The sequence below is a fragment of the Pelodiscus sinensis genome, chromosome 29, assembly GCF_052426305.1.
Source record: "Pelodiscus sinensis isolate ZL-2025 chromosome 29, ASM5242630v1, whole genome shotgun sequence".
Lineage (NCBI taxonomy): Eukaryota > Metazoa > Chordata > Testudines > Trionychidae > Pelodiscus > Pelodiscus sinensis.
The window spans coordinates 8761273-8784824 of NC_143080.1; the positions used below are offsets into that span (position 1 = coordinate 8761273).

A 23552-nucleotide genomic window follows, 5' to 3' on the forward strand; every position below is an offset into this window, starting at 1 on the left:
GCAGCCGCAGCCCCTGGACCTAGCCCTGGGGGCCGAGCGCTGGGCTGCAGTCAGAGGCCAGCATCTCCAGCTGTCCCAGAACGCCCTCAGCCCGAGCTGCCAGCCTGGCTCCACCCCAGAGCACGCTGCAAATAGAACCGGCAGGACCGGAAAGCGGGGGGGGGGGCGCTGAGCTGCTGTGGGCACAGCCTAGTGTGTGCCGCTGATGCCACAGAAGCAAAGGGGGAGTCCTGCAGGCCGGGGTGCTGGTGCCTGGAGCTGAGGCACCTGAGGCCCTTCACCAACCCGCGTGACCCGGCTCCCCCGTGCGGGTGGAAACGAAGCTGAGCTGAGTCCTGAGGGAGACTCCTCAATGGAGCAAGCAAGTGGGCGTGGCCTCTACACATCAAGGTTAGTCTCTAAGGTGCCCCAGGAGGGCTAGACTAACAGCTGCCCCTCTGCAGCTCCCCCCTCCCCAGGGAGGATGCCCTGGGAGCCAGAGGGGGTGAGGGAATGGGCCATGGACGGCTGCCTGCCCTGCCAGGACGAGGTGCGAGGGACCCGCCTGATGCAGCAGCTTCAGCCCCCTTGTTGTCAGGGCCCAGCAGGGAGCAGCTGAGGGGAAGGGTTCCTCTTGCTTTGTGCAGGGTGCTCATGTTGCAGGGGGGGGGGGGGGGAGGCTGGGGCTGTCTGACTCCTGACTGCAGGCAGCCAAGCTCCAGCAGGCAGTAACAGAGGCGAGCTCACACGCCCACCCTTTCCCTGGCCCCTTCCACCTGAGGGCCTCAAGGCCCTTCCCCTCCCCTTAGCCGGCCAGCACCATCTCCCCTGTGCGACCACAGCAGGGAAACTGAGGCACGCAGGGATGCTGTAACGCAGCTGAGACTATAACCAACATCGACCCGGCCTCAACCCCAGGCGGGGCTGCCTTCTCCTCAGCACCAGCAGGAGTCTGTGCCCCCCTCCAGCGCTGAACCCCACTGCCAGGGTAGGAGGACCGAGCAGCGGGTGGTAACAGCACAGAGTCGCTGCTGCCGCCCTCACTGGGCTGGAGCTGGCTGCACAAGGCTGGAGGAAGGTGCTGAGCCAACCCTGGCACAGGAAAGGGGGAGGGGCTTGAGCAGGTGGAAAGCCCCGCCCCCTGGAGCACCAGAGGGTGGGGCATTGGGTTATTCAGCCCTCCTAGACCTACCCTACAGTGCTCTAGAAAACCTCAGCAAACAGGGTGGCAACAGCTCCCCCAGGACAGGCAGAGAAGGGTGTGGCACTGGCCCAGCCGGGCACGGGGTTGGCAGACAGGACCCCACCCCCACCCAGGTGCCTCCCCCAGACCATGGCAGCAGCAAGCAGGCTCTGCCCTGTGCCGTAGCCGCCCCCCCCCCCCCCCGACTAACATTCCACATGCTTCCCCCCCACCCCACTTGGGGTTTCTTAAAAACATTTTCGCTGCCCCCACCCCTGCTGGCTGGTAGGATGGGCCCCAAACGCCACAGCGCAGCCTTTGCAGAAGGGAGCTCTGGGCCCCAAGTCCAGATTAGGCAAGCGGGGGGGGGGGGGGCGCACGCTTTGGCCTCCCCCTCTTTGGGACATGGCCTCATGAAGGGCCAAACGATTAACCAACCAATTCCTGTCTTGCACAGACACCGGGACAGGAAGTACCCTCTCCCCCATCACACCCCAGACACCAGGACAGGAAGTACCCTCTCCCCCATCACACCGGGACAGGAAGTACCCCCTCCCCATTACACCCCAGACACCGGGACAGGAAGTACCCCCTCCCCCATCACTCAGGAAGTACCCCGTCCCCATCACACCCCCAGACACCGGGACAGGAAGTACCCTCTCCCCCATCACACCCCAGACACCAGGACAGGAAGTACCCCCTCCCCATTACACCCCAGACACCGGGACAGGAAGTACCACCTCCCCCATCCCACAGGAAGTACCCCGTCCCCATCACACCCCAGGCACCGGGACAGGAAGTACCCTCTCCCCCATCACACCGGGACAGGAAGTACCCTCTCCCCCATCACACCCCAGACACCAGGACAGGAAGTACCCCGTCCCCATCACACCCCAGACACCGGGACAGGAAGTACCCCCTCCCCCATCACACTGGGACAGGAAGTACCCTCTCCCCCATCACACCCCAGACACCAGGACAGGAAGTACCCCGTCCCCATTACACCGGGACAGGAAGTACCCCCTCCCCCATCACACCCCAGACACCGGGACAGGAAGTACCCCCTCCCCCATCACACCCCAGACACCGGGACAGGAAGTACCCTCTCCCCCATCACACTGGGACAGGAAGTACCCCCTCCCCCATCACACCCCAGACACCGGGACAGGAAGTACCCTCTCCCCCATCACACAAGCCACCCCCTTCCAACCCTGGGCAGCTGCAGAGACCCATGGCTTATTGCAGGGGGAGAGGGGCACATGCTAGCCCCTTGCCCCAGCTTAGGACCCCCCTGCTACAGCTGACCCGAGAGGGGAGCACAACCAGGAGGGGAAGAGAGATTGGGGGAGGCAACAGGGGCAAGTTTCACTAAGTATCTTTTATTGAAGGAAGTCAGAGCAAATCCCCACTCCTGCAAACCCCCAGCAGTCGCGGACAGGAGCTGGTGGCTACTTGTCCGGCTACTGGCCCTAGGAGAGCTACACAAGGGCGGGGGGGGGAGGGGACCACGCTTTGGCTTGGAATCGCCACCCCCGCGCTCTCACACCTGTGTCCACAGCAGGGACAAGGCTGTGTCCAGTACCAGCAGCAAGGTGTCTTATCTGAGCACAGGGTGCATGGGGGGCAGAGCCTCAGAGCTCTGCCTTCCAGGGAGCAGACAGGAAGGGGGAGGTCCTGAGCAGAAGCAGCCATGGTGCCACCTCAGGGGGACTGGCCTGGGGTCCAGGGGACAGCTGTACTTTGTGCCGCTACAGGAGGGAGGCGAGGGGGACAGGGCGGGTTAGGAGCCAAGCCCAGGGCTAACCCGAGTCAGCTGCAGGAACGGAAGGTGGGTCACTCAGAGCAGACGGTGGTCGTGCCCCAGGCGCTCTAAGTCTTTGGAAGAGAAAGACCCTTGGTCGGGGCCTGGGGAGGCAGGGCCCTTTGCAGTCAGTCCATGCAGGGATCCCCTTGCTTGGAAGGCCAGGGCGGTCCTGCTCCCTCTGGCTGGGCAGGGAGGGGGCTCTTGCATCAAGTCAGTCACTCCCCCTACAGCTTGTTTCTGCCCCAACAAGGGGCCGGCGCGGCCAGACACCAGGAGCAAGCGCCCACAGCCGGGGAGCTCGTCACAGGCAGGAGAGCGGCTCCCGGGCCCGCAGCAGGCGCTGGCCGAGGGGAGATGTCCAAGGCAAACCAGGGCTCTGACAGCTTCTCTGCTCCCGCCCCGGGGGGGCAGAAGGGGAACCTGCCCAGGCGGCTGCAGGAAACACAAGGAGCCAGCGAGACGGGAAGGCACTTGGCACTTGCACATCTGGTCCAGGGCACGTGGGGGAAGAAGCTGTCGCTAGCAGGGAGGTGCGTTCCCAGCGCCTCTCCACTCCGGCAGAACCCCCGCTGTCCCCGGGGACGGGAGGCTGGAGGAAAGGAAGGGCCCTGCCGCTTGCTAGCTCTGGGGAGCTGCCCCACCGGGCAGGGGCCGGCCGCTCTGCCCGTCCCTGGCTCCGTGCGGGTGGCGTGGAGGCTGCTCTGGGGCGGGGCACGTGCCCAGGTGCTCACAGGCCGCTGAGCCGCCGCTCCTGGTTCAGCTTCTGGAAGAAGGTCTTGCCGAACTCGTAAGTGCTGATCATGATGGCGCAGGCCGGGGCCACCTTGATGACACGGGGCAGGAAGCCTGCGGGAGGCAGAGAGCAGCGTGAGCCGCTGGCCTGGCCTCACCGGCACCCCCCCCCCCGGCCGCCGTTCTAGTTACCTGCAAAGAGCCCCCGGGTGCCAGACTCGGCTTGGATCCTCCTCAGCAACAGCCAGGTGGAGGAGCGTTTGGAGGCAGCCACTGCGGGGCGAAAGCAAAGCAGAGGTCAAACAGGCTACTCCACCTGGAGGCAAGACCCCCCCCCCCCGCTGGGCGTGAGCAGCAGCAGGACACTGGGAGCCTGCGCCAGACGAGTCGCCCTCCCTCCCCTGCCCCACGGACACAGGACCCCAGCTCCCCCTCTGGACAGTGCAGGAGCCACCCCCAAGACAGGCCGTTCCAGGCGGATTCCCGGCTGGAGCCACGGGCTGAGGCCGACCCCCGGCTGCGTTCCCGGGCTCCCGCCGTGCCCCTCTCACCTCGGAGGGTCTCCATGTCGCCCAGCTCAATCTGTCGCTGGGTTTTCACCACGTCGAAGGGCAGCGTCAGCACGGCTGCCACCTGGAGGAAGGGGAGAGGCCGCCTGTCAATCCAGCACTTCTCCCTCCTGCCAGCCCCTGTCCACCCCCGAGTGCTCAGCCCTGCGCAGGTTAGACCCTCCACCCAGCCTCCTGGTGTAATGACCAACGCCGAGCGATGCCCTTCCTGTGCTGCTCAACCGACCCCCCGGCTCCATGGTAAGGCTGGGTAAAGGCATCTGGGTACCAGGCACGGTGCCACCCAGCACCCAACTCGCCCAGGTGGCTGGGTGCAAGGGCCCAGCCCTTCAAGGAGGGGAGCAGCTGGGACATATGGACCCAGATCCACCATCAGCAGGGCCCTTCGCCTGCAAACCCGGGGAGAAGCGACGCTCCCGTACTCACCGTCCCCGAGACGGCCCCTGCCGTGAAGCTGACCATGAAAGTGGCTTCGTCCCGCTGGGACTGGCGGCAGAGCCATTCCTTCACCAGCTCGTAGTTAAACCAGTAGAGAGCTGAGAGAGACAGACACGGGTCAGAAGCCCCCACGGCCGCCTCCGCTGCCGACTGCCCTTCGTGCCGGTGGAAGGGGCCAGAGCCAGGCCGGGAGACTGGCTTCTATCAGCCGCAGAGCGGAGGCAGCAAAAAGCAAACACCCCTCCCGCCCTGCCTGGAAGCGAGCCCAGGGCAGAGATGGGAGGTCAGGCTCCAGGGCCTGGGAACTCCCTGGCCAGCACTCAACAGGCCTATTGGGAGGCTGCTCTTCCTGGCATGAGGGACCCTGAGTCTGGGCTGAGACCCACCTTCCCTGTATGTTAAGTGCTTGGGAGGATGCCCAGGAGAGATTCAGGAGCCGCCCAGCTGACTGGCACAGCGCCCACAGCCAGCAGCCTGTGCTTCTCCTGGTGGTGCACACCCACACGCGCCTTGGTGCACATCACAAAATTTATTCCACCCAATGGATGGAAAAAATGTAGAGGGAACATTGGCTGAGACCCGCTCAACTGGAACCACAGCTCAGGTGGGGCCTGGGTCTGAAAATCCTTCGCTGTGGAGTCACCACGGTCTGGCAAAGGCCTTTGCCCTGGACGAGGGATGCACCAGAGCTTGGCTCGCCAGTGCCTTCTGCAGGCCGTTTCCACTTCCCCGTGGCCCCAGGTGGGGGAGACTGGCCCCAGTGCTCCCCAGCACTCCTCCTCTGTGCAGGATACCTGAGAAGGGAACGTCCCGCAGCACGGTGGGCCCCAAGCCCCTCCACAGGGACAGCCAGCCGTCCTGGGCCACTGCGGACTGAATGCAGACGCGCAGCTCGCGGTAGCTCAACTGGCGGGACTGCATCTTGGTCCGGATGAGCTCCAAGGGGCTGATCACCGTCACCGCGCCCACTGAGGGAGGGAATCAGAGCATCAGCCACAGCGAGGGCAGGGCCAACGCGCCACCACGGAGCAGCCAGGCCCCTCTTGCCCCCAGGGCAGTTCTCAGCACGGGGACGGCTGGGCTGCAGGAGCTAGGGGCCTGGCACGGCTCCGTCTGCTGGAATCGCGTTACAGCAGCAGCGGGAGGCTCGTCCAAGCAGGAGGATCTGGAGGGCGAATGATGCAGCCGCCCCAGCCCGCTGTGCAGTAGGGGGCCAGTCCCAGCCTTCCCGCCGTGGGGAGAGGGGGAAACGCAAGCCCCGGGCAGGGCTGTGCGTGAGGTCACGCGGGGAGCCGGCCACAGAGCAGGAAACTGACCCAGGGACGCGCTCGCCACGCCACAGGGCCCAGGGGTTCACCGATTCCCAGGCCAAAAGGGGCCACTGCGATCGACTCGTCTGCCCCCCTGGAGAGCAGAGTCCCAGAGCGGAGCTTTTAGAGACCCACCCAAACCCAGTCTACAAACCGCCAGGGACGGCGAAGCCACCTCCTTCCCCCCTCCGGGCCCACTGGGCCAATGGCGAACGACCCGGGCTGCTAGCAAACAGGGCAGATCGTAGGCCAGGCGGAACGAGTCGTTACCCCGGGCCAGGGGAGGGGGGGCTGGAAGATGCATGGACCCTGAGCCCAGAGCAGAGTGCTACTCACGCCTGGCGATGGCCCCAGCCACCAAGGGGATGTGGGCCCCTTGGCTGCCCATCCGGGAGCGCAGATAATCCCGCAGCTGGTCGTAGCTGGTGAAATAGATCACAGTGGCGGGCACCGCCATCACCCTGCCAAGGACAGGGGCCCGTTAGCATCACCTGCCAAGTGGGGAGGAGGGTCCGATCGGCCCAGGCATGACCCCCCGGGCCCCACATCCCTTGACGCTGCCCCTTCCCGGTCTCCAGCCAAGCCGTGGGGCCACGCATTGAGCCCACGTGAAGGGGGGCTCTGCTCATCTCTAAAGGCTCCGTGTGCTCTGAGGAGGCTCAACGCCGCATGCTCCATGCAGAAGGGAAGAGGCAAAGGTGGGGCAGTGTCAGGCGGTGACTGGCCCTTTAAGAGGAGGCGGCAGCAGAGACAGGTTGGTGTCTGGGCTGAGCCCCATTAAAGTCACCAGAGTGACCCTGGGTAGCCTGAGGTAGCCACAGCAGAGGGGGGCTCCCGGCTGACCTCTCTGAGCCAAGGAGGGCTGAAGACGGTTAGGACGGGAGCCGAGTTCCAGACTGGCCGGGGACCCCAGAGCCGGGTGCTGGCGTGGGCGTTGCTGTGATGGACTCTGTCTAGGGCCTGCAAGGATCGTTCTGAACGGTTTCTGTTTCACCAGCCCCGGGCAGCCTCCGGGGGATTTACTATGGAGCCGGAGGAAACTGAGGCAGGCTTCTGCGTGGCCAGCGGGGCACAGCCTCTTACAGAGGGGGGAGGCAGATCGTCTTTGCTCAGCGCAGGACACCCTCCTCCCCCCTGCCCCCAGGACTGCCAGGCCCGAGCCCAGAGCTGCCAGCAGCGCCAGCGCCCTGGGGGTGTGGGCCCTGCCGTCCGACTGGGAGCACGGGCCAGGCGAGTCCTGCAGGCCGGCGGGCCCAGTGGCCCCTGGGCCTCCCACAGTGCAGGCCTGTGGCGGGGAAGGGCCGCGGCGCTCGGGGCCCAGACTCACAGGGTGGGTGGCAGGCCGCTCCACAGAGACTTAATGCCCTCATGGCGCGTGATCTTCACAAAGGCATCCTGAAAGGAAGAGGGGAGCCCCGGGGGTTAGAGAAAGAGGGAAGGGCTTTCCCAGTCGCTGGCCCAAAAGGGAGGCAAGACACCCACGGGAGAGCCCAGGCATGGGCGGTGGCTGCTTCCCTCCTCCCTCCCAGCTGTGCTGCCGATACCAGGGGCTCAGCCCCAAAGACAGCACTGCCTCTCTGAGCCTGGGCACCCCGGTGGCTGTGGCTACACCCCGAAGTCCAGTCCAGCCTTGCCCGTCACAGGGTGCGTGGGGCCGGGTGGTGGGAGCACAGCTGACTGGTTATCGGCTGCCCCGGTGGGCCTACGGGACGGCACCTGGACCTTCTAGAGAGGGAGACAGCAGCAGGGTCCCAGGGTGCGCTCTCAACCCCGGCAGGTACGGGTGCTGCTGGGGGAAGCCGTGACGGGGCTGCAGAGAATAGGGGACTCTGGGTAAGCAGGGGGGAAGGAGGCTGAGCTCTGGCTAGGAGAGGAGAAGGGCTCCAGGACAGGCTCGACCGAGCCGGAGCTTGGGTCATGGTGAGGGGCTTTGTTTGGGGCCTCAGAGGATCAGTTTGAACCCCATAAATGGTTGAACCAGGCGCAGTCAGAGGTGGCATTAGCGCCGCGTGGAACTTACTAAGTAGCCCTGAGATAAGGGGAAACCGAGTCAGGTTCCTGCAGCACCACACCGGGCCAGCAGGGGCGCTACCGGCGTGACTTCTTACAGGTCCCAGACTTCTCCCTTCTCCCCTCCCCCACCCTCCAGGGTCCCAGACCAGGCCTGACACTGCACGGGCTCGGGCTGCCGGAGCACGCCGGCCGCTCCCCGGCAGGAGAAGAGTCTCACCAGGGTGCCGGTGAACCGGGTGGGGGCTTTGTACCAGGCGGTGCAGCTGTTCCCGTTCTGGCACACGTACAGATGGTCCATCAGCCCATTGCAATACAAGAAGCATTTCCCTGCGAGGAGGAGATGGGGGGGTTAAACTCTCACCCAACCCAGCCCCCTTCCCTCCTCGCGCCCCAGCCCCCACCCTGCTCCAGGCTCTGCCCTATCCTGCAAGGGCCCTCAACAGGGCTGGACCCTTCTGGGCCCTGCCAGCTCCTTTCCAGCCCCCTGCGCCCCACAGGACTGTGCCCTGCTCTCCCGGGCTGCTGGGCAGGCAGGGGAGGGAGCTGGATGGGTCGGCAGGGAGGGAGTCAGCTGGAGCAGCCAGGACGAGGCCTATCGCAGGCCGCTGATACCCCAGGCCTGGGACACAGGCACTTTTGCGGGAGCAGGCAGGGACTTGCCCCAATCCGGTCGTGCAGAATAAAGGCCCCCGAGCTGACGCGCAGCGAGGCAGAAAGGGCGCGTCCTGGGAAACTGTCCGACTTCATCAGGCTCCCCTCATCCCTGCGAACGCTTGCCCTACGCCCGTCCTGCCAGCCTGGGCTGGCGGCCCGGGCTGGCAGCAGGCCACCTGCCTACACGAGTCAGCGTCAGCCCTGTCGCCCCCGGGGGATCGGAAGAGGCTGCCCAGTGTTGGCCTGGCTCCCTTCCCCCGCTGTCCATCCTCCCGCCCAGGATCCCAGCCGGAGCTCCCGTTCATATCCCTGTCGCTGAAGCAGCCCCAGCGCGAGCGTCATGGGAGCGCAGCGGGAGAAAGGCAGCAGCGGGCACGAGCGCCAGATGCCAGGAGGGCAGAGGAAAGGCAGGGTGGAGACAAGGTCCTGGATTCGCGAGTGCCACCCCCCCACCAACTCCTATCCCCAGATGGCAGCTCTACCGGCATCCGCCTCCCCTGCAGGCCAGTCTGCTCTCCTGACACAGGGCCTGGAGTGCAGGCGGCAGGGATCGAGCAGGCGGCAGGGCAGGCAGAGGGGAGGACAGACAAGAGACGCACAGAATGAGGACAAAGATGCCCATGTGCGGGGGAACTGGCTAGTGTTCAACCCCCCCGCCCGGGCCAGCACAGTGCTAGTTACCCAGCGGGGAGGAGGGGGAAGGGAACTGTCCCCTGCACTCCCTTTGGGGAAGGGTACGCAAGCGGCAGCAGAGGCTGGATACACGGAAGGGGACCCCTCCCATTGCAGGTGTCCCTGCCCCACGTAGCTATGCCTGGAGGGAGTGGGCTAAAGAATGAGCCATGGGGTGAGAAAGGGGAAGAGACCATCAGCCCTGCATTAAGGGTGGAGGGGAGTAAAATCCAGAGACCCCTCATGCAGCCACAACTCAACAAGCCCAGAAGTCCTAGCCTTTCTCCAGGGAGGGGAGAACCATTCCCAGGCCCGACCTGGCTGATGACAAAGAGCCTGTGGGGTCAGTCTCGCACCCGCCTCCACACTCAGGGATGATGGGACTTACCCAAGGCCATGCAGTGAGGCAATGGCAGGACTGGGAACAGAACCTAGCGTTGCAGCTCCCAGACCCCCTGCTCTGACAGCCTGACAGCACCTGGCCCCCGGATAACTCCGAACTGGAGACTCCCTTGAAGTAGGGATGGAAGGAAGATGGTGTGGTATGAGCAAGGGGGCAGTGCACCCAGCACAGCCCCGCTCCAGAGACTACAGCCATGGGGAACAGGTTCTCCCAGGGGGACTGGCACTGTCCAGGCTCAGCAGCCATGGGACTTAGCAGGAAGGGGGCGAAAGGACAGGACCCAGAAATACTCACATTTGGACTGGTGAACGCTCCAGGGCACACACTCTACTGACAACACTGAAACACACAACAGGGACACATTTAGCAACAGGCGGAGAGGTGCTGGGGGGACACTAGCAGTGCCGACTGTAACCCCCTTTTTCCTCGCTGGGTTACTCAGGAGCAGACTATGCTCACCCTGTGTGCCTGGGCGCCTGATGTTTTTAACATAAAAGGAGATCCTGAGGACCCCAATGGTCATGTTGTTTAGTTGGGGTTTCCTTATCCACCCCCTTGCTGCAGTCTCTTGCTCCTAAAGAATATACAATGGTAGGGCATCCATCTGACTGGCCCTGTGCACACTTATGGTGTGATTTGGGAGCCTCCAGGAATTAAATTATTCCAGTAATAATCTAGAACTAACTCCAACACAACAATTATAAATAAAACTCCAAGACCACAATTATAAATAACATGCATCTCACTGATTACATTAGAATGAACACACCTTTACTTCACAACTTAAAGAAACAGGGTTGAACAGATTAAAAGTGAATAAAATCAATTCAAGTAGACAGAAAGAAAGGAAACTTAGCTATCACTGCCACCATTTATCCTCTCCCAGAGCGGGCACTCCTCTGGAGGCAGAGTCCCAGACACTTGCTGGCAGGGGCACGCTTGCAGGTCTGCAGCTGGAGTGGAGACTCCCTGGGCAGGTTCTGTGTTAGTCCAAGCTGAGCAGCCAGCTGCAAATTCCCTCTGCCACTGGAGCAGGCCCCACCAAATGCCAGCAGCTCTGGTTCACTGGCCTGGTCACTCTGGCTCCCTTTGGACCCGGAGTCAGCCTGTCTTCTGTGCTCCTTTCCCCAAATAGCCACAATTACTCTCAGTGTCTTCCATGCAGGGTTACGTAGGCCCTTCTCAGCCACAGTCTCTCCCTCTAGGGACAATCAACAGCCCCTCAAGCAGCCTCCTACATCCCAGCCCTGGCAGGCTCTAGCTGCAATCAACAGCTCCTAGCCTGGAAAAGGCTCCCCACCAGCCGCCTGGCTGCTCCCTCCAAAATAGAGCTCATCAACTCTCTGCCTGCATAGCCTGGAAGAGCCACTGCTCCCTCCTTTTTCCCAAGGGCTCATGGGAGTTGTAGTCTCTAGGGCTAGATTGCCACACAAAGGATCCTCCCAGTAAAAGTTAGAGGCTCCTCTAGTAAGAGGACTACACTAGTCTGGGAAGGCCTAGAGCCCCATGTCCTGCGGGCAGCAGAAAGCTGGGGGCTGTTCTGGGGGCAGCTGATGGAGGCTGCAAGCGGGTTGAGACCCGGGGATGCTCTGCCCCCCACGATAACACAAGTCCCTTCCACCTGCCCACAACAGCCAAGCAGCGGCAGGAACATTAGCAGCATGTCACCCGAATGGAGCGCCCCACGGGTTTCAAGGGACCCTGTTCCCCACGAATAGCCCCTTGCCTCTTCCCTGTGAGACTCCCCAGGAGTCTCACACGGCTCCCAACGTTCACAGACTGGGGCAGACGCACAGGGAAGGGCCACGACTCCCAGAGGGAGGCCGTGAGAACAGAACCCACGGTCCTTCGCACCGATCCTTACAGAAATTCCCCCAGTGATCACACTAGCCCGGGGCAGTCACTGCTGGTGTCCCAGGCCTGCCTCGCTTTGTGAGAGAACCCGGAGGCCGGGCTAGGGACTCTCACACAGCCTGGGAGCTACTTAAACTCCTGCTGAGGCTTGAAGGGCCTGCCTGCTCCTGGACGTGGCTAGCTCGGGTTAGCTGCGATTCATGCAGGGCAGGGGTCAGCGCAGGCCAAGGCCTGGGACAGGCGCCCTCCTGTCAAGCAGCACCAGACCCTGGAAGGAAGGGCAGAGCCAGGAGGAGGGAGCCCGATTTTCCAGAGAGGCCTACAGATGACGAGCAGTCGCTGGCTCTGTGGGGATGCCAGAGCCCTTTCCCCGTGTCCGGCACCGCACGAACCCACCCACGTCAGGGGCATACTGGACCCCCGAGCTCAGACCCACTGGCTCCCAGGGCCTGCGGACACCTATGCCCATCGACCCCTCTCCTCTAGGGCCACGCAGCCCAGAGGCAGGAGGCTCTGAGGGTGGCCGAACACTGGGGCGCTGCTTGCGGCAATGCCGATCCCGCTCCAACCAGCCCCATGGGTTCGGTGGAGGGGGGCAGACCGGGGAGGGTCTCCTGAGCAGGACCTGGGAAAGAAGCTGCCAGATGGGGGACAGGGCGAGGCCTGAAGGGGCCATGCCCAACCCCCTCTGCTGAACCCATTTCCCCATCAGGGTCCTGCTGCTTGAGGGGCACCAGGCCCCGGTGACCACGGCAACCCCTCCTCACTGCTCTGCTGCCCACAGCCTGTCCCTGCCCGGACCGAGTAGCCAAAGAGCCCGAGACCACAGGACCCGACCAGCCCTCCCCTAAGCAGCCAGCGGCTCCTCCCCGCGACTCCCCTTGGGGCCTGCATGGCACAGCCGCTCAGGAGACAGGGATTCACACACACCCCGCCAGGCAATGGCGGGGAGAGAAACACACCCGGTGTATCCGAGCAACAGCCCGCCGGGCTCGCGGCTGCGAAGGCAGCAGGCTCAGAGCCGACCCACCTGGCGAGGTTTCCACCCCGAGCCGGGAGTTACCTTTGGAGAAGGGCGTCCTCTGGGCCTGCAGACGGATCTTCACCACGTCCAGGGGGGTGACTGAAACAGAAGGCGCCTGCTGAGACTTGGGGGTGCAGAGAGGTGCCAACCCACCTCACGGCCTCCCCAACAGGGACCGTTGGGCAGCGGGTTTAATATTGACTGGGAAACAGCGGCACGAAGACGGGAAGGAGCACAGCCAAGCTCATGGTGCTGAGAGGGGAACCCAAGAGTCCTTGCTCTTCTCCGACCACCAGACCCACCCACCTTCCCGCCTCCCTCCTGAGCCCATGGGGCAAAGCAAACAGGTCTCCAAGGCATTTTAAGCCTCTTAATGACCAGGCCAGATTTGCTGGGAGCAACGGTCGTCGGGGGATGAGGTGGGATTCCAGGGGGAAGAGAAAGGGGAAAAAGTGGAGAGAGGCTGCAGCCCCATTAGCTCCTGGAGATTGTCCCACTCCAGAACAGCGAGCTAGCTTGACCCACGCACACCTGGAAACCCTGGCGCACCCCCTCCCAGCCTGTCTCTCCAGCCCCCCCCCCTCAGCCAGCCCCCATGCCGACCCCTTACCGAAGAGGGATGTGAAGAGGGCCCCGGTTCCAGATGCCAGCATCTGCTGCAGGGGGGTGATGCCCCCCGTGGGGCTCACTGACACGTTCTCAGACATCATGCTGCCCCCCTGCAACACACAAACGGGGCAGCAGGGCTGTTACCGGCAATGCAGTCTCCACGCTGCATCCCAGAGCTACTGGCTCGCTGCGCACGCTGGGCATTTCAGAGATTGCTGGTTACCCCCTGCCCACAAGAGGCAGGTTTTACCTCAAGGGGCACGAGCCACCTGGCTCTGCCTGTTCCCTGGCCGGAGAGGTCCCACCATCCCTGGACTCAAACCCACAGAGCCCTCTTGCCACCGTGCAGCTGCCTCGGCATGTTGGCTGCATGCCCGCCCTTCTCCCGCTGCGCTATCCATGCACGGCAGAAGAGGCGGGGCGCCTTCCCGCGGGTGCTGCTTATACAATCACCCGCCCCACGAGGAGAGACAGCACCAGGTGCAGCGGCGATAAAATCCTGCCAGCCCTGCAGCTGGAGCCAGGCCTGCCTGATCCGGCTAGAAAGCCAGCACTAGGAGCGACGGCGGAAGAGACCCAGCATGGGCTGGGAGGGGAGCCGGGTGCAGAGCCAGGTGCACCGAGCTCTCCCATTCCCCTAGCCCTGTGAGGAGGAGACGCCCCACCTCAGCCCAGAGGAGGGGCTGGGTGCAGAGTCAAGCCAGGAAGTTAAGGGGAGCAAGGGGGGAGGGGGAAAACAAGGCCCAGAGCTCCTGCAGAGCAAGGAGGATACAGCCACCTAATGCCGACAGCTGATTCCCTCCAGCCAGAAGAGCTGGGGAGAGGGGGCAGGAGCCTTCCCTCAGACCTGGGGACTCGTTCAACCTCGCACAGGATGGCAGGAATCGCACCAGTTAGTGCTTTGGATACTGGTACCCACGGGGCTTCCAGAGGACACATCAAGCCACCCAGCTACTTGCCTGCGTTTACAACAGGCTACATAAAAAGCACTAGCCAAGTCAGTACAAACTCAGATTTCATTTCCGTGGCCCCACTGAAATAGACCCACACCCTGTTTATAGGCAACAAGCAGCCCTGGAGCACCTTAGAGACTAACAAAAAATATATACGTGGCATCACGCGCTTCCGTGGGCAAAGCCCACTTCTTCAGATGGGTTGGAGTCCCATAGTGGTTTTGCCCACCAAAGCTCATGATACTATATATTTTTTGTTAAGTCTCTAAAGCAGGGTGGGGAACCTTTGGCCCGGGGTCCACATGCAGCCCCCAGCTTGCCTGGCCCCTGAGGCTCAGGGCTCCCCCCAGCATTGGGAAGCCTGCATTGGCACTCCAGCCCCCCCCCCCCCAACTGTTTCACCGTGGGGCTGAAGCAAACAAAATCTACTAGCCTGGGCCCCCCAGGCAGTGGTGTGTGAGGGGAATGTGGGGAGGGTCTTTCCGCTTCTCAGTCAGGAGGCCACATCAGTGAAGGTTTGATTTTTCTGTTTGGCTTCTCACTTGTGTGCAGCCCCAACTGATTTCTCTGTGGGTCAGCGACCCCTGACCCAAAAAAAGGTTCCCCCACCCCTGCTCTCAGGTGCCCCCGGACTACTTGTCGTTTTTAAAGTTACAGACTAAACCAGCTCCCCCTCTGAGAATATTTATATGCCAATTGATTAATTGTCTAATTATAGTGTGAAAATTAGTCTGCAATTTTTCAGTACAGGCATCCTGACGTGCTTTGTATTTTACGTCTGGTGGTGTAAGCAAGCAAGTCGGTTAAGTGAGGCGCAAGTTGGGATAGGCAGGCAAGACAAATCAGACTCCTGAAAGGGGCCCAGTAGTCTGGAAAGGCTGAGAACCACTGCTTCATGGCCATTAATTAACGCTCCCATTGACCCTACCCCTGGCTAGACAGTAGCCTGCTGCTTCTATGGATGGAGAGCAAGCAGACAGGAAGCTGGCATCAGAGCCAGGAAAGGCCGTCCCAACTCACAGCCCTGCACTCAGACTACATTTCTCTCTCACCACAGTTTAGTATCGAACCCTGTTTAGTCACCATGAGCTCCAACAACTAGCTCCGAAACAACAACGTGGAGTCAGCCAGGACTTTCAGATTCCAAACGTCCGCTACCCTCGAAGGGAAATTTTCAGAATGGAGAGGGGTACCTAGTGGTGTTCCCCATGGGTCAGTTCTAGGACCAATCCTATTCAACTTATTCATAAATGATCTGGAGAAAGGGGTAAACAGTGAGGTGGCAAAGTTTGCAGACAATACTAAACTACTCAAGGTAATTAAGACCAAAGCAGACTGTGAAGAACTTCAAAAAGATCTCACAAAACTGAGTAATTGGGCAACAAAATGGCAAATGAAATTTAATGTGGATAAATGTAAAGTAATGCACATTGGAAAAAATTACTCCAACTATACGTACAATATGATGGGGGCTAATTTAGCTACAACTAATCTGGAAAGAGATCTTGGAGTCATCGTGGATAGTTCTCTAAAGATGTCCACGCAGTGTGCAGCGGCAGTCAAAAAAGCAAATAGGATGTTAGGAATCATTAAAAAAGGGATAGAGGATAAGACGGAGAATATCTTATTGCCCTTATATAAATCCATGGTACGCCCACATCTTGAATACTGCATACAGATGTGGTCTCCTCATCTTAAAAAAGATATACTGGCCTTAGAAAAGGTCCAGAGAAGGGCAACTAAAATGATTAGGAGTTTGGAGTGGGTCCTATACGAGGAGAGATAAAAGAGACTGGGACTTTTCAGCTTGGAAAAGAGGAGACTAAGGGGGGATATGATAGAGGTATATAATATCATGAGTGGTGTGGAGAAAGTGAATAAGGAAAAGCTATTTACTTATTCCTATAATATAAGAACTAGAGACCACCAATGAAACCTAATGGGCAGCAAGTTTAAAACAAATAAAAAGAAGTTCTTCACGCAGTGCATAGCCAATCTGTGGAACTCCTTGCCTGAGGAGGTTGTGAAGGCTAGGACTATAACAGGGTTTAAAAGAGAACTAGATAAATTCATGAAGGTTAAGTCCATTAATGGCTATTAGCCAGGATGGGTAAGGAATGGTGTCCCCAGCCTCTTTGTGTCAGAGGGTGGAGATGGCTGGCAGGAGAGAGTTTGCTTCATCAGTACCTGTTCGATTCACCCCCTCTGGGACACCTGGCATCGGCCATTGTCGGCAGACAGGGTACTAGACTGGATGGACCTTTGGTCTGACCCAGTCTGGCTGTTCTTATGAAAAATACCCTATAGCCTGGACTTACATTCTCATTTTATTTTGTGCAGCCTCCCCACCTTTTCCTAGGGCCATTTAGTGCCAGGTGCTTTCCTTTCCCAAGTACAGATGTGAATAATTGTGTATTTGTGTTAACGTGCAAGTGCTGACATTTTTAGTGGTCATGTTTACACACAGGAGAACAGGCAGGAGCCAGTGCTTGCTTGGACCCTATCAGAGGCAGCAACGTGGGGGGGTGGCCGGCTCTATGGGAGCCTGCATGCGTGGGGAGCTGGCTCCCCATGGGCACGGGCTCCCGTCTCCCCTCCCTTGCAGCAAGGGGGAGGTGCGTGTAAGCCTGGGCTTATCGATTAATCATGTAAAGAATTACTCACTGACATCCTTATTCCCAAAAGCTTCAGAGGGGGAGCCGAGTTGGTCTGAAACTGGAAAAGCTTAAAAAACAACGAATAGTCTAGCAGCACGTTAGAGATTAACAAAACGTGTTGATGGTGTAATGAGCTTTCATGGGTGCAACCCACTTCTTCAGATGAATGGAGGTATTAAAGGTCCAGTTCCAAAATAAATAGGGGATTGCGGGGGGGGAGGGGAAGGAGAAGGAAGGTTACCACCCTGCTGAGCACAGCCACACCACAGATAACCCAAACATACCGTTTTCCTGGCCTTTGGTTTTACTGGTAACTCAAATCATGAGTCCAGAATGGAAACATCTGCCTAGGCTTAGCGGTTCTTCGGGATTCCCTATAGGCGATCTCCCCTGTTCTGGGACCTAGCTCCTCCTGCTTGCGAGCAAGGAGCACACGCCACCTCCTCTCTCAAGCGCCCAGGCTGTGCGTACATCAGGGAACAGTGGAAAGACATTCCTGTGGGAGGAGGGAGCCCAGGTACAGACAGAGTGTCAGCAGCTTCACTGAATGTCAGACGAACCGAATGGCAGCACTGGAGAGAAATTTCTTAGGTCCTGTTTTGAGCCTCACCTGCCCCAACAGGACCCAGCTGATGTAACCTTAGCGCCTGGGTGGTCATCATGCTGCACTTCTGCGCAGGGTTCACGCACACGATAATGAGAAGCCTGCAGTCCTAGTGCCTGCCGCCCGTTACGGGGCCGTGCACGGCTCCTCCCCACGATGTGTAGGGAGTACAGGAAGTAACATCTTAGGACCTCCACTTAGATGGGATAATACCCGGGTATCTCCACATGGTCGATGGCAGGAAGGGCCACTAAATGACCGGAGCATAGGGCTTCTGCGTGCCCCCTCACGCCAGCAGACTTTGCCATGTGAGCTAGTCCCACATCCGCACCCCTTACGCAAGGCGGGGCGGAGACTGCAACACCCAACCTGCTTAATCACCTCCTCTTTCAGACATGCCACAACGCAGCACCCTCCATCCGTGTGACCAGGGAGCAGACCGGGAGTCAGGGCTTCTCCGCTCGGTCATCCTGATCTCCTGGATCAGACCCTGTACTCCCCTCCTGGGGCCTCATACGGAGCCTCCTGCTTCCCTCCCCTTAGGGTCTGGCCTGCTGCCTTTTACAATGGCCCTCGCTCAGGAAAAAGTGCCTCTGGTGAGCACAACTGAGGCCAGCTGTTTAATATTAGAAGGGCAGGGATGTAAAAGCTGCTGCAGGAGTCAATGCGAGCAGCGACATGGCCACGCCTGCTAGGGCTGAGATTTTAAAGGCAGGAGATTCTGTGGATAGGGCCCAGAAAAAGCCTGTTCCGATGGCCCCTTCTGCCTCATCTCTGCTCCCCTTGTGCCAGTGACTCACTCCTGCTAATGTTACTGACCCACAAACAAGGTCTCACTCCCACTGGCCCTGTAGGAACCGGTCTAGCCACAGCAGAGTAAGCTCGCGTGTCCTGCCTTGTTCATTATCAGCCCAGCGCCCACAGCAGGACCGGCATCACCAGCACGGAAGTCAGAGGCAGGAAGAAAAACAGCTGGATTCTCAGATCCCAGGCATCTCAAGAGAGAACAAAACAGGGAAACCGAGGCTCGGTCCAGGACGTCTCTTCTGTGGCAAAACGTGAAGTAAGGCAGCACCACCATCGCACATAGCTCCACCTGCACATCTGCGTTCCTTCAGAGCGCCCCCAGGCGATGCATGTTCTTCATCTCTGGTCGTGCCGGCAAAGCACGAGGAGCTTGCCCAGCCTGACACGGGGCTCACAACGCAACAGACAAGGCAGGAGGTAAAGGAGCACCATGTGTAACTAAGCGAATGCCGTGGAAATCTTACCGGGGGGGACTGTCTGCCTTTTGGGCCTGTCGCAAAGCCGGTTAAATCCCTGCAAGGTCTCCCATTGAATGCCATGAGCTTGGGATCAGGAATGTAAAATCTCAGCATCCATGAACCCTACGTAACAGCTGAAAATTGTAGCAGTTACACACGCGGGGGGATCTGCAGTACAAAGATTAAATAAGCTTTATACCACAGAGCCCGCAGCAAGACTCCCCAGGAGTGGGGCCAGCCTGTGACCTGCAGTACGTGTGGGGTGGGGTGCGGGGGGCTGCTCCTGTTACTGTGTTACCCGTGCAGGGTTCTGCCTGCAGAGCTGCGTGGGTCAAGGGTCAAACTCCAGCACAGCCCTGCCCAACAGTGCGACACCGGCAGAAGTCCGCCGCAGACAGAGGCGAGAGACCGTACGTGCCCCAGACAAAGCCACAGCATCGTGCATGCTGCTAGGGCGCTGCTGCAGCGGGATAAAGCAGGGCTCCTCAGCCGTGCTCCCCTCACCCTGGCCAAGCAGAGCTGCCCACGAGAACAATTGTAATTCGGACTGGGCGTTTCTTGGGGCATTGCTAAGGCCGCGCGCAAGGATTAGCACAATGGTTACTGGCATCTCTGTTACAACGGTGCCTAAAGACCACCCCAGCCAGAGCCCCATGGCGATAGGCACTACACGAACATACAGTAAATAACAGTTCCTGCTGCAAAAGGGCTAGAAGGGGGCCTTGTGGCACGACCGTGACAGCTGAACTTTGAAATCCAGCTGGTCTGAACTAGGGATGTGACCGCGTAGTCGATTAACCGATGAGGCTAGGCTTATTGGTTAATCTAGTTGACTGCTAGCATCCCCCCCACACTTTGCTGCCGCTGTATCAGAAGCTGCAAGAAGGGAGGGGGAGCAGGAGCCGGTCCTGAGCCCAGGCCCTGTGTGGACTGGGCTGCTGCTGGAACAGCCTCTGTCCGCGGCGAGCAACAGTATTGCCGTGGCTAGAGACTGCTTTGCAGCAGCCCTGCCCCCCAGCAGCCTCTGTCCGTGGGGAATTCGGACCCTCCGCAGACAGGGGCTCTACTACCCTGCGCTGCTGCCTCTGATCAAGGAGCTGGTTTTTAAACTGGCTCCCCTCGCGGACCAGTTCTCGCCAGGCACCCCACACTGCTGCCTCTGATATAGCGTAAGGGGACTCCCATTGAGTGGAGCCATGTGCACTGGCTGCTGGCCCCACCCCGGGGACTACAGAATAGTCAAGTAACCGCGAAGAATTCATGCGGCGAGTCGACTATTCAATTAGCAGATCGGTAACATCCCTAGTCTGAACTACGAGCACAGGAGATGCTTACCCCACTGCCAACATATTTCAGATCAAGGAGCGAATCTGCCCCCTCCTCTCCAGCAGGGAAGCCCCTAGCACCCCTCCCCAGACCACAGGAGAGAAGCCAAAACGTCTCTCCTTCTGCACCCCAGCTCCCCACCCTACTGGACTGGACTCTTCTCTTAGGGGCTAAGAGAAAATCCACCTGGCTCCTTGCACCAAATCTAGGCCTTACTGCACCCCCCCCCAACACACACACACACACACACACACACCCTTTTCACTCCTGCCCCCCCCCCCCCAACCCTGCATCCTAGTTGCAGTAACTCCCACACTGCCCTTGGGTCCTCTCCTGCGATCTCAGAGCCTCCCTACTGTTTCCTCTTCTCCTGAGGCCTATGAGCCTGTCTCCCCTCATCTGGCCCCCAGCTCCCCAGGCTAAGATACACCCCCCACCCCACAGGTTCCTCACCTGAGGTCTAGACACTGAAGCATCCCCTCCAGCTCCACCCCCCAGGCTTCCCAGGCCGTGGGGCTGGGCACAGAGCTGCTGCAGTCCCAGCTCCCCCTGTTCAGCGCTCCTGGGCACACAAACATGTCAATCAGCTGCAGGAGCCAAGCCAAGCAGAGAGCAGCACGGGAACAGAGCCTGCAGGGCGACAGTAAGCCCAGCACTCCCATGAGGCACCGGCAGGCTCCCGTATGCCCAGCCTGCCCCCTCCACCCTGGGGGCTCAGCAGCCTTTGCAAACAGGAATGAATTAACCCCTACACGCCCTCAAGCAGTGTCACCATTAAACAACAGATGGGGAAACTGAGGCACAGAGCAGGGAAATGACACAGTCCAGCTCATGCAGTTAGACAGTGCCAGAGCCAAGAGCAAAACCCAGGCATCCTGGCCTCCATTACCCCCCAGTCTAATATTGCAACCATTTCCTTCCCACCCCTCAGCTCCTGCATGTCCCCCCCCGGGCTCCTCCCCCGATCTCCTGTGCCCTTCACCCTCAGGGGTCGCCCTGTTCTCTGTATGGGTGTCCCTCATTCAAGGTTACCCCAAAACGCTCCTGTGTGACTCCCCACCCTTGGGGCTTCCCCCCCAGCTCCTGCATGTGCATTCCCTGCTCCCAGGCATTATCCCTCTCCTGTGTGCCATCTCTCTACCCCATCCCCTGCATGTGTGTGCCCTCCCCTCCCCAGAGTTCCCCCCCATAGCTGTATGTGTGCGCACCCCCGGCCTACTGTCCCCCCCAACTCCTGCATGTATGTGCCCCCCCATCCCAGGGTTGCCCCCCCGGCTCCTGCATGTGTGCACCCCCTATTCTCACTGCTCCCCCCCAGTTCCTGCATGTGCATACCCCCATTCTCACTGCTACCCCCCGGTTCCTGCATGTGCATACCCCCCATTCTCACTGCTCCCCCCGGTTCCTGCATGTGCATACCCCCATTCTCACTGCTCCCCCCCGGTTCCTGCATGTGCATACCCCCTATTCTCACTGCTACCCCCCCGGTTCCTGCATGTGCACACCCCCCCATTCTCACTGCTACCCCCCCGGTTCCTGCATGTGCGCACCCCCCATTCTCACTGCTACCCCCCGGTTCCTGCATGTGCGCACCCCCCCATTCTCACTGCTACCCCCCCGGTTCCTGCATGTGCGCACCCCCCCATTCTCACTGCTACCCCCCCCCCGGTTCCTGCATGTGCGCACCCCCCATTCTCACTGCTACCCCCCCCGGTTCCTGCATGTGCGCACCCCCCATTCTCACTGCTACCCCCCCCCCCCCCGGTTCCTGCATGTGCGCACCCCCCCATTCTCACTGCTACCCCCCGGTTCCTGCATGTGCGCACCCCCCATTCTCACTGCTACCCCCCGGTTCCTGCATGTGCGCACCCCCCCATTCTCACTGCTACCCCCCATTCTCACTGCTACCCCCCCCGGTTCCTGCATGTGCGCACCCCCCATTCTCACTGCTACCCCCCCCGGTTCCTGCATGTGCGCACCCCCCATTCTCACTGCTACCCCCCGGTTCCTGCATGTGCGCACCCCCCCATTCTCACTGCTACCCCCCGGTTCCTGCATGTGCGCACCCCCCATTCTCACTGCTACCCCCCGGTTCCTGCATGTGCGCACCCCCCCATTCTCACTGCTACCCCCCCCATTCTCACTGCTACCCCCCCCCCGGTTCCTGCATGTGCGCACCCCCCCATTCTCACTGCTCCCCCCCCCCCGGTTCCTGCATGTGCGCACCCCCCCATTCTCACTGCTACCCCCCGGTTCCTGCATGTGCGCACCCCCCATTCTCACTGCTACCCCCCCGGTTCCTGCATGTGCGCACCCCCCCATTCTCACTGCTACCCCCCCGGTTCCCGCATGTGCGCACCCCCCCATTCTCACTGCTACCCCCCCGGTTCCTGCATGTGCGCACCCCCCATTCTCACTGCTACCCCCCCCCCCGGTTCCTGCATGTGCGCACCCCCCATTCTCACTGCTCCCCCCGGTTCCTGCATGTGCGCACCCCCCCATTCTCACTGCCCCCCCCGGTTCCTGCATATGCGCACCCCCCATTCTCACTGCTACCCCCCCGGTTCCTGCATGTGCGCACCCCCCATTCTCACTGCTACCCCCCGGTTCCTGCATATGCGCACCCCCCATTCTCACTGCTACCCCCCCGGTTCCTGCATGTGCGCACCCCCCCATTCTCACTGCTACCCCCCCGGTTCCTGCATATGCGCACCCCCCCATTCTCACTGCTACCCCCCCGGTTCCTGCATGTGCGCACCCCCCATTCTCACTGCTACCCCCCCCCCGGTTCCTGCATGTGCACCCCCCATTCTCACTGCTCCCCCCCCCCCCGCCCCGGGGTCCCCCCCCCGCTCACCGGCCCATTGCAGCGCCACGCGATGTCTCCGGCCGCCGCCCGCGCCTTTGAGGCTCCCCATGGGCCGGTCGGGGGCCCGGGCTGCGATCGCCGCCTGGGCCGCAGCTCACGGCGCTTCCGCTCCGGTCTGCAGGCAGCGCGGCAAGGGGCGGGGCTTGCACGCTCCTCCCCCGCCCGCGTGTGCCGGCGGCGGGGCGGGGCTTCCACGCGCGTGTGCTAGAGAGAGTGCGGCTTGCACGCGCCTCCCCCCATGGGGTGTGTAGCGGCAACTGGGCTTCTACACGCACCTTTCCCCCCCCCCGAGTGTGCCAGACAGCAGGGCTTGCACGCTCCTGACAAGCGTGCAAACAGAGCAGCCCTGGCACACCTACCCACACCAGGGCTGCTGAGTGTGAGGAGACAGCGGGGCTTCCACACACCCCTCGGCAGTGGGCAGACGTGGCAGGGCACACGCATACCCGCTCCCAGGCTGCTGAGCGTGTGAGAGCCAGCAGCTTTTGCACACAAACTCCAAAGACAAATATCATAGCCTGCCAAGGGGAAAAGAAGTCACGGCCTCTACAAACCCAGCCCAAGTCCCCCAGAGCATGGCACAGGCAGAGAGATTTCAGACCCCTGATCACCAGAGCGTGGCAGAAGCAGGGGG

At 60.8% G+C, this 23552-nt stretch overlaps 1 protein-coding gene across 5 annotated transcripts; it reads right to left on the bottom strand.

Annotated features, from left to right (window-relative positions):
* Nucleotides 1-2521: 2521 nt before the first annotated feature.
* SLC25A39 (solute carrier family 25 member 39) lies at nt 2522-23064 on the bottom strand. 5 transcript variants are annotated; one of them, XM_075911214.2, is made up of 12 exons: nt 22907-23064; nt 13246-13354; nt 12675-12734; nt 10052-10096; nt 8246-8355; nt 7343-7410; nt 6352-6476; nt 5500-5673; nt 4694-4803; nt 4250-4331; nt 3891-3971; nt 2522-3812 (listed from the first exon to the last, which is right to left on the bottom strand). In XM_075911214.2, exons 2-12 carry the CDS (start codon nt 13343-13345, stop codon nt 3694-3696), a joined length of 1074 nt encoding a protein of 357 aa, XP_075767329.1. In that variant the 5' UTR covers nt 13346-13354; nt 22907-23064; the 3' UTR covers nt 2522-3693. The 5 variants fall into 5 exon arrangements, with proteins under 5 accessions (XP_075767329.1, XP_075767327.1, XP_075767328.1 ...); XM_075911212.2 differs by having other exon boundaries at nt 12642-12734; XM_075911213.2 differs by lacking the exon at nt 22907-23064 and adding an exon at nt 13495-13633 and having other exon boundaries at nt 12642-12734.
* Nucleotides 23065-23552: the final 488 nt, after the last annotated feature.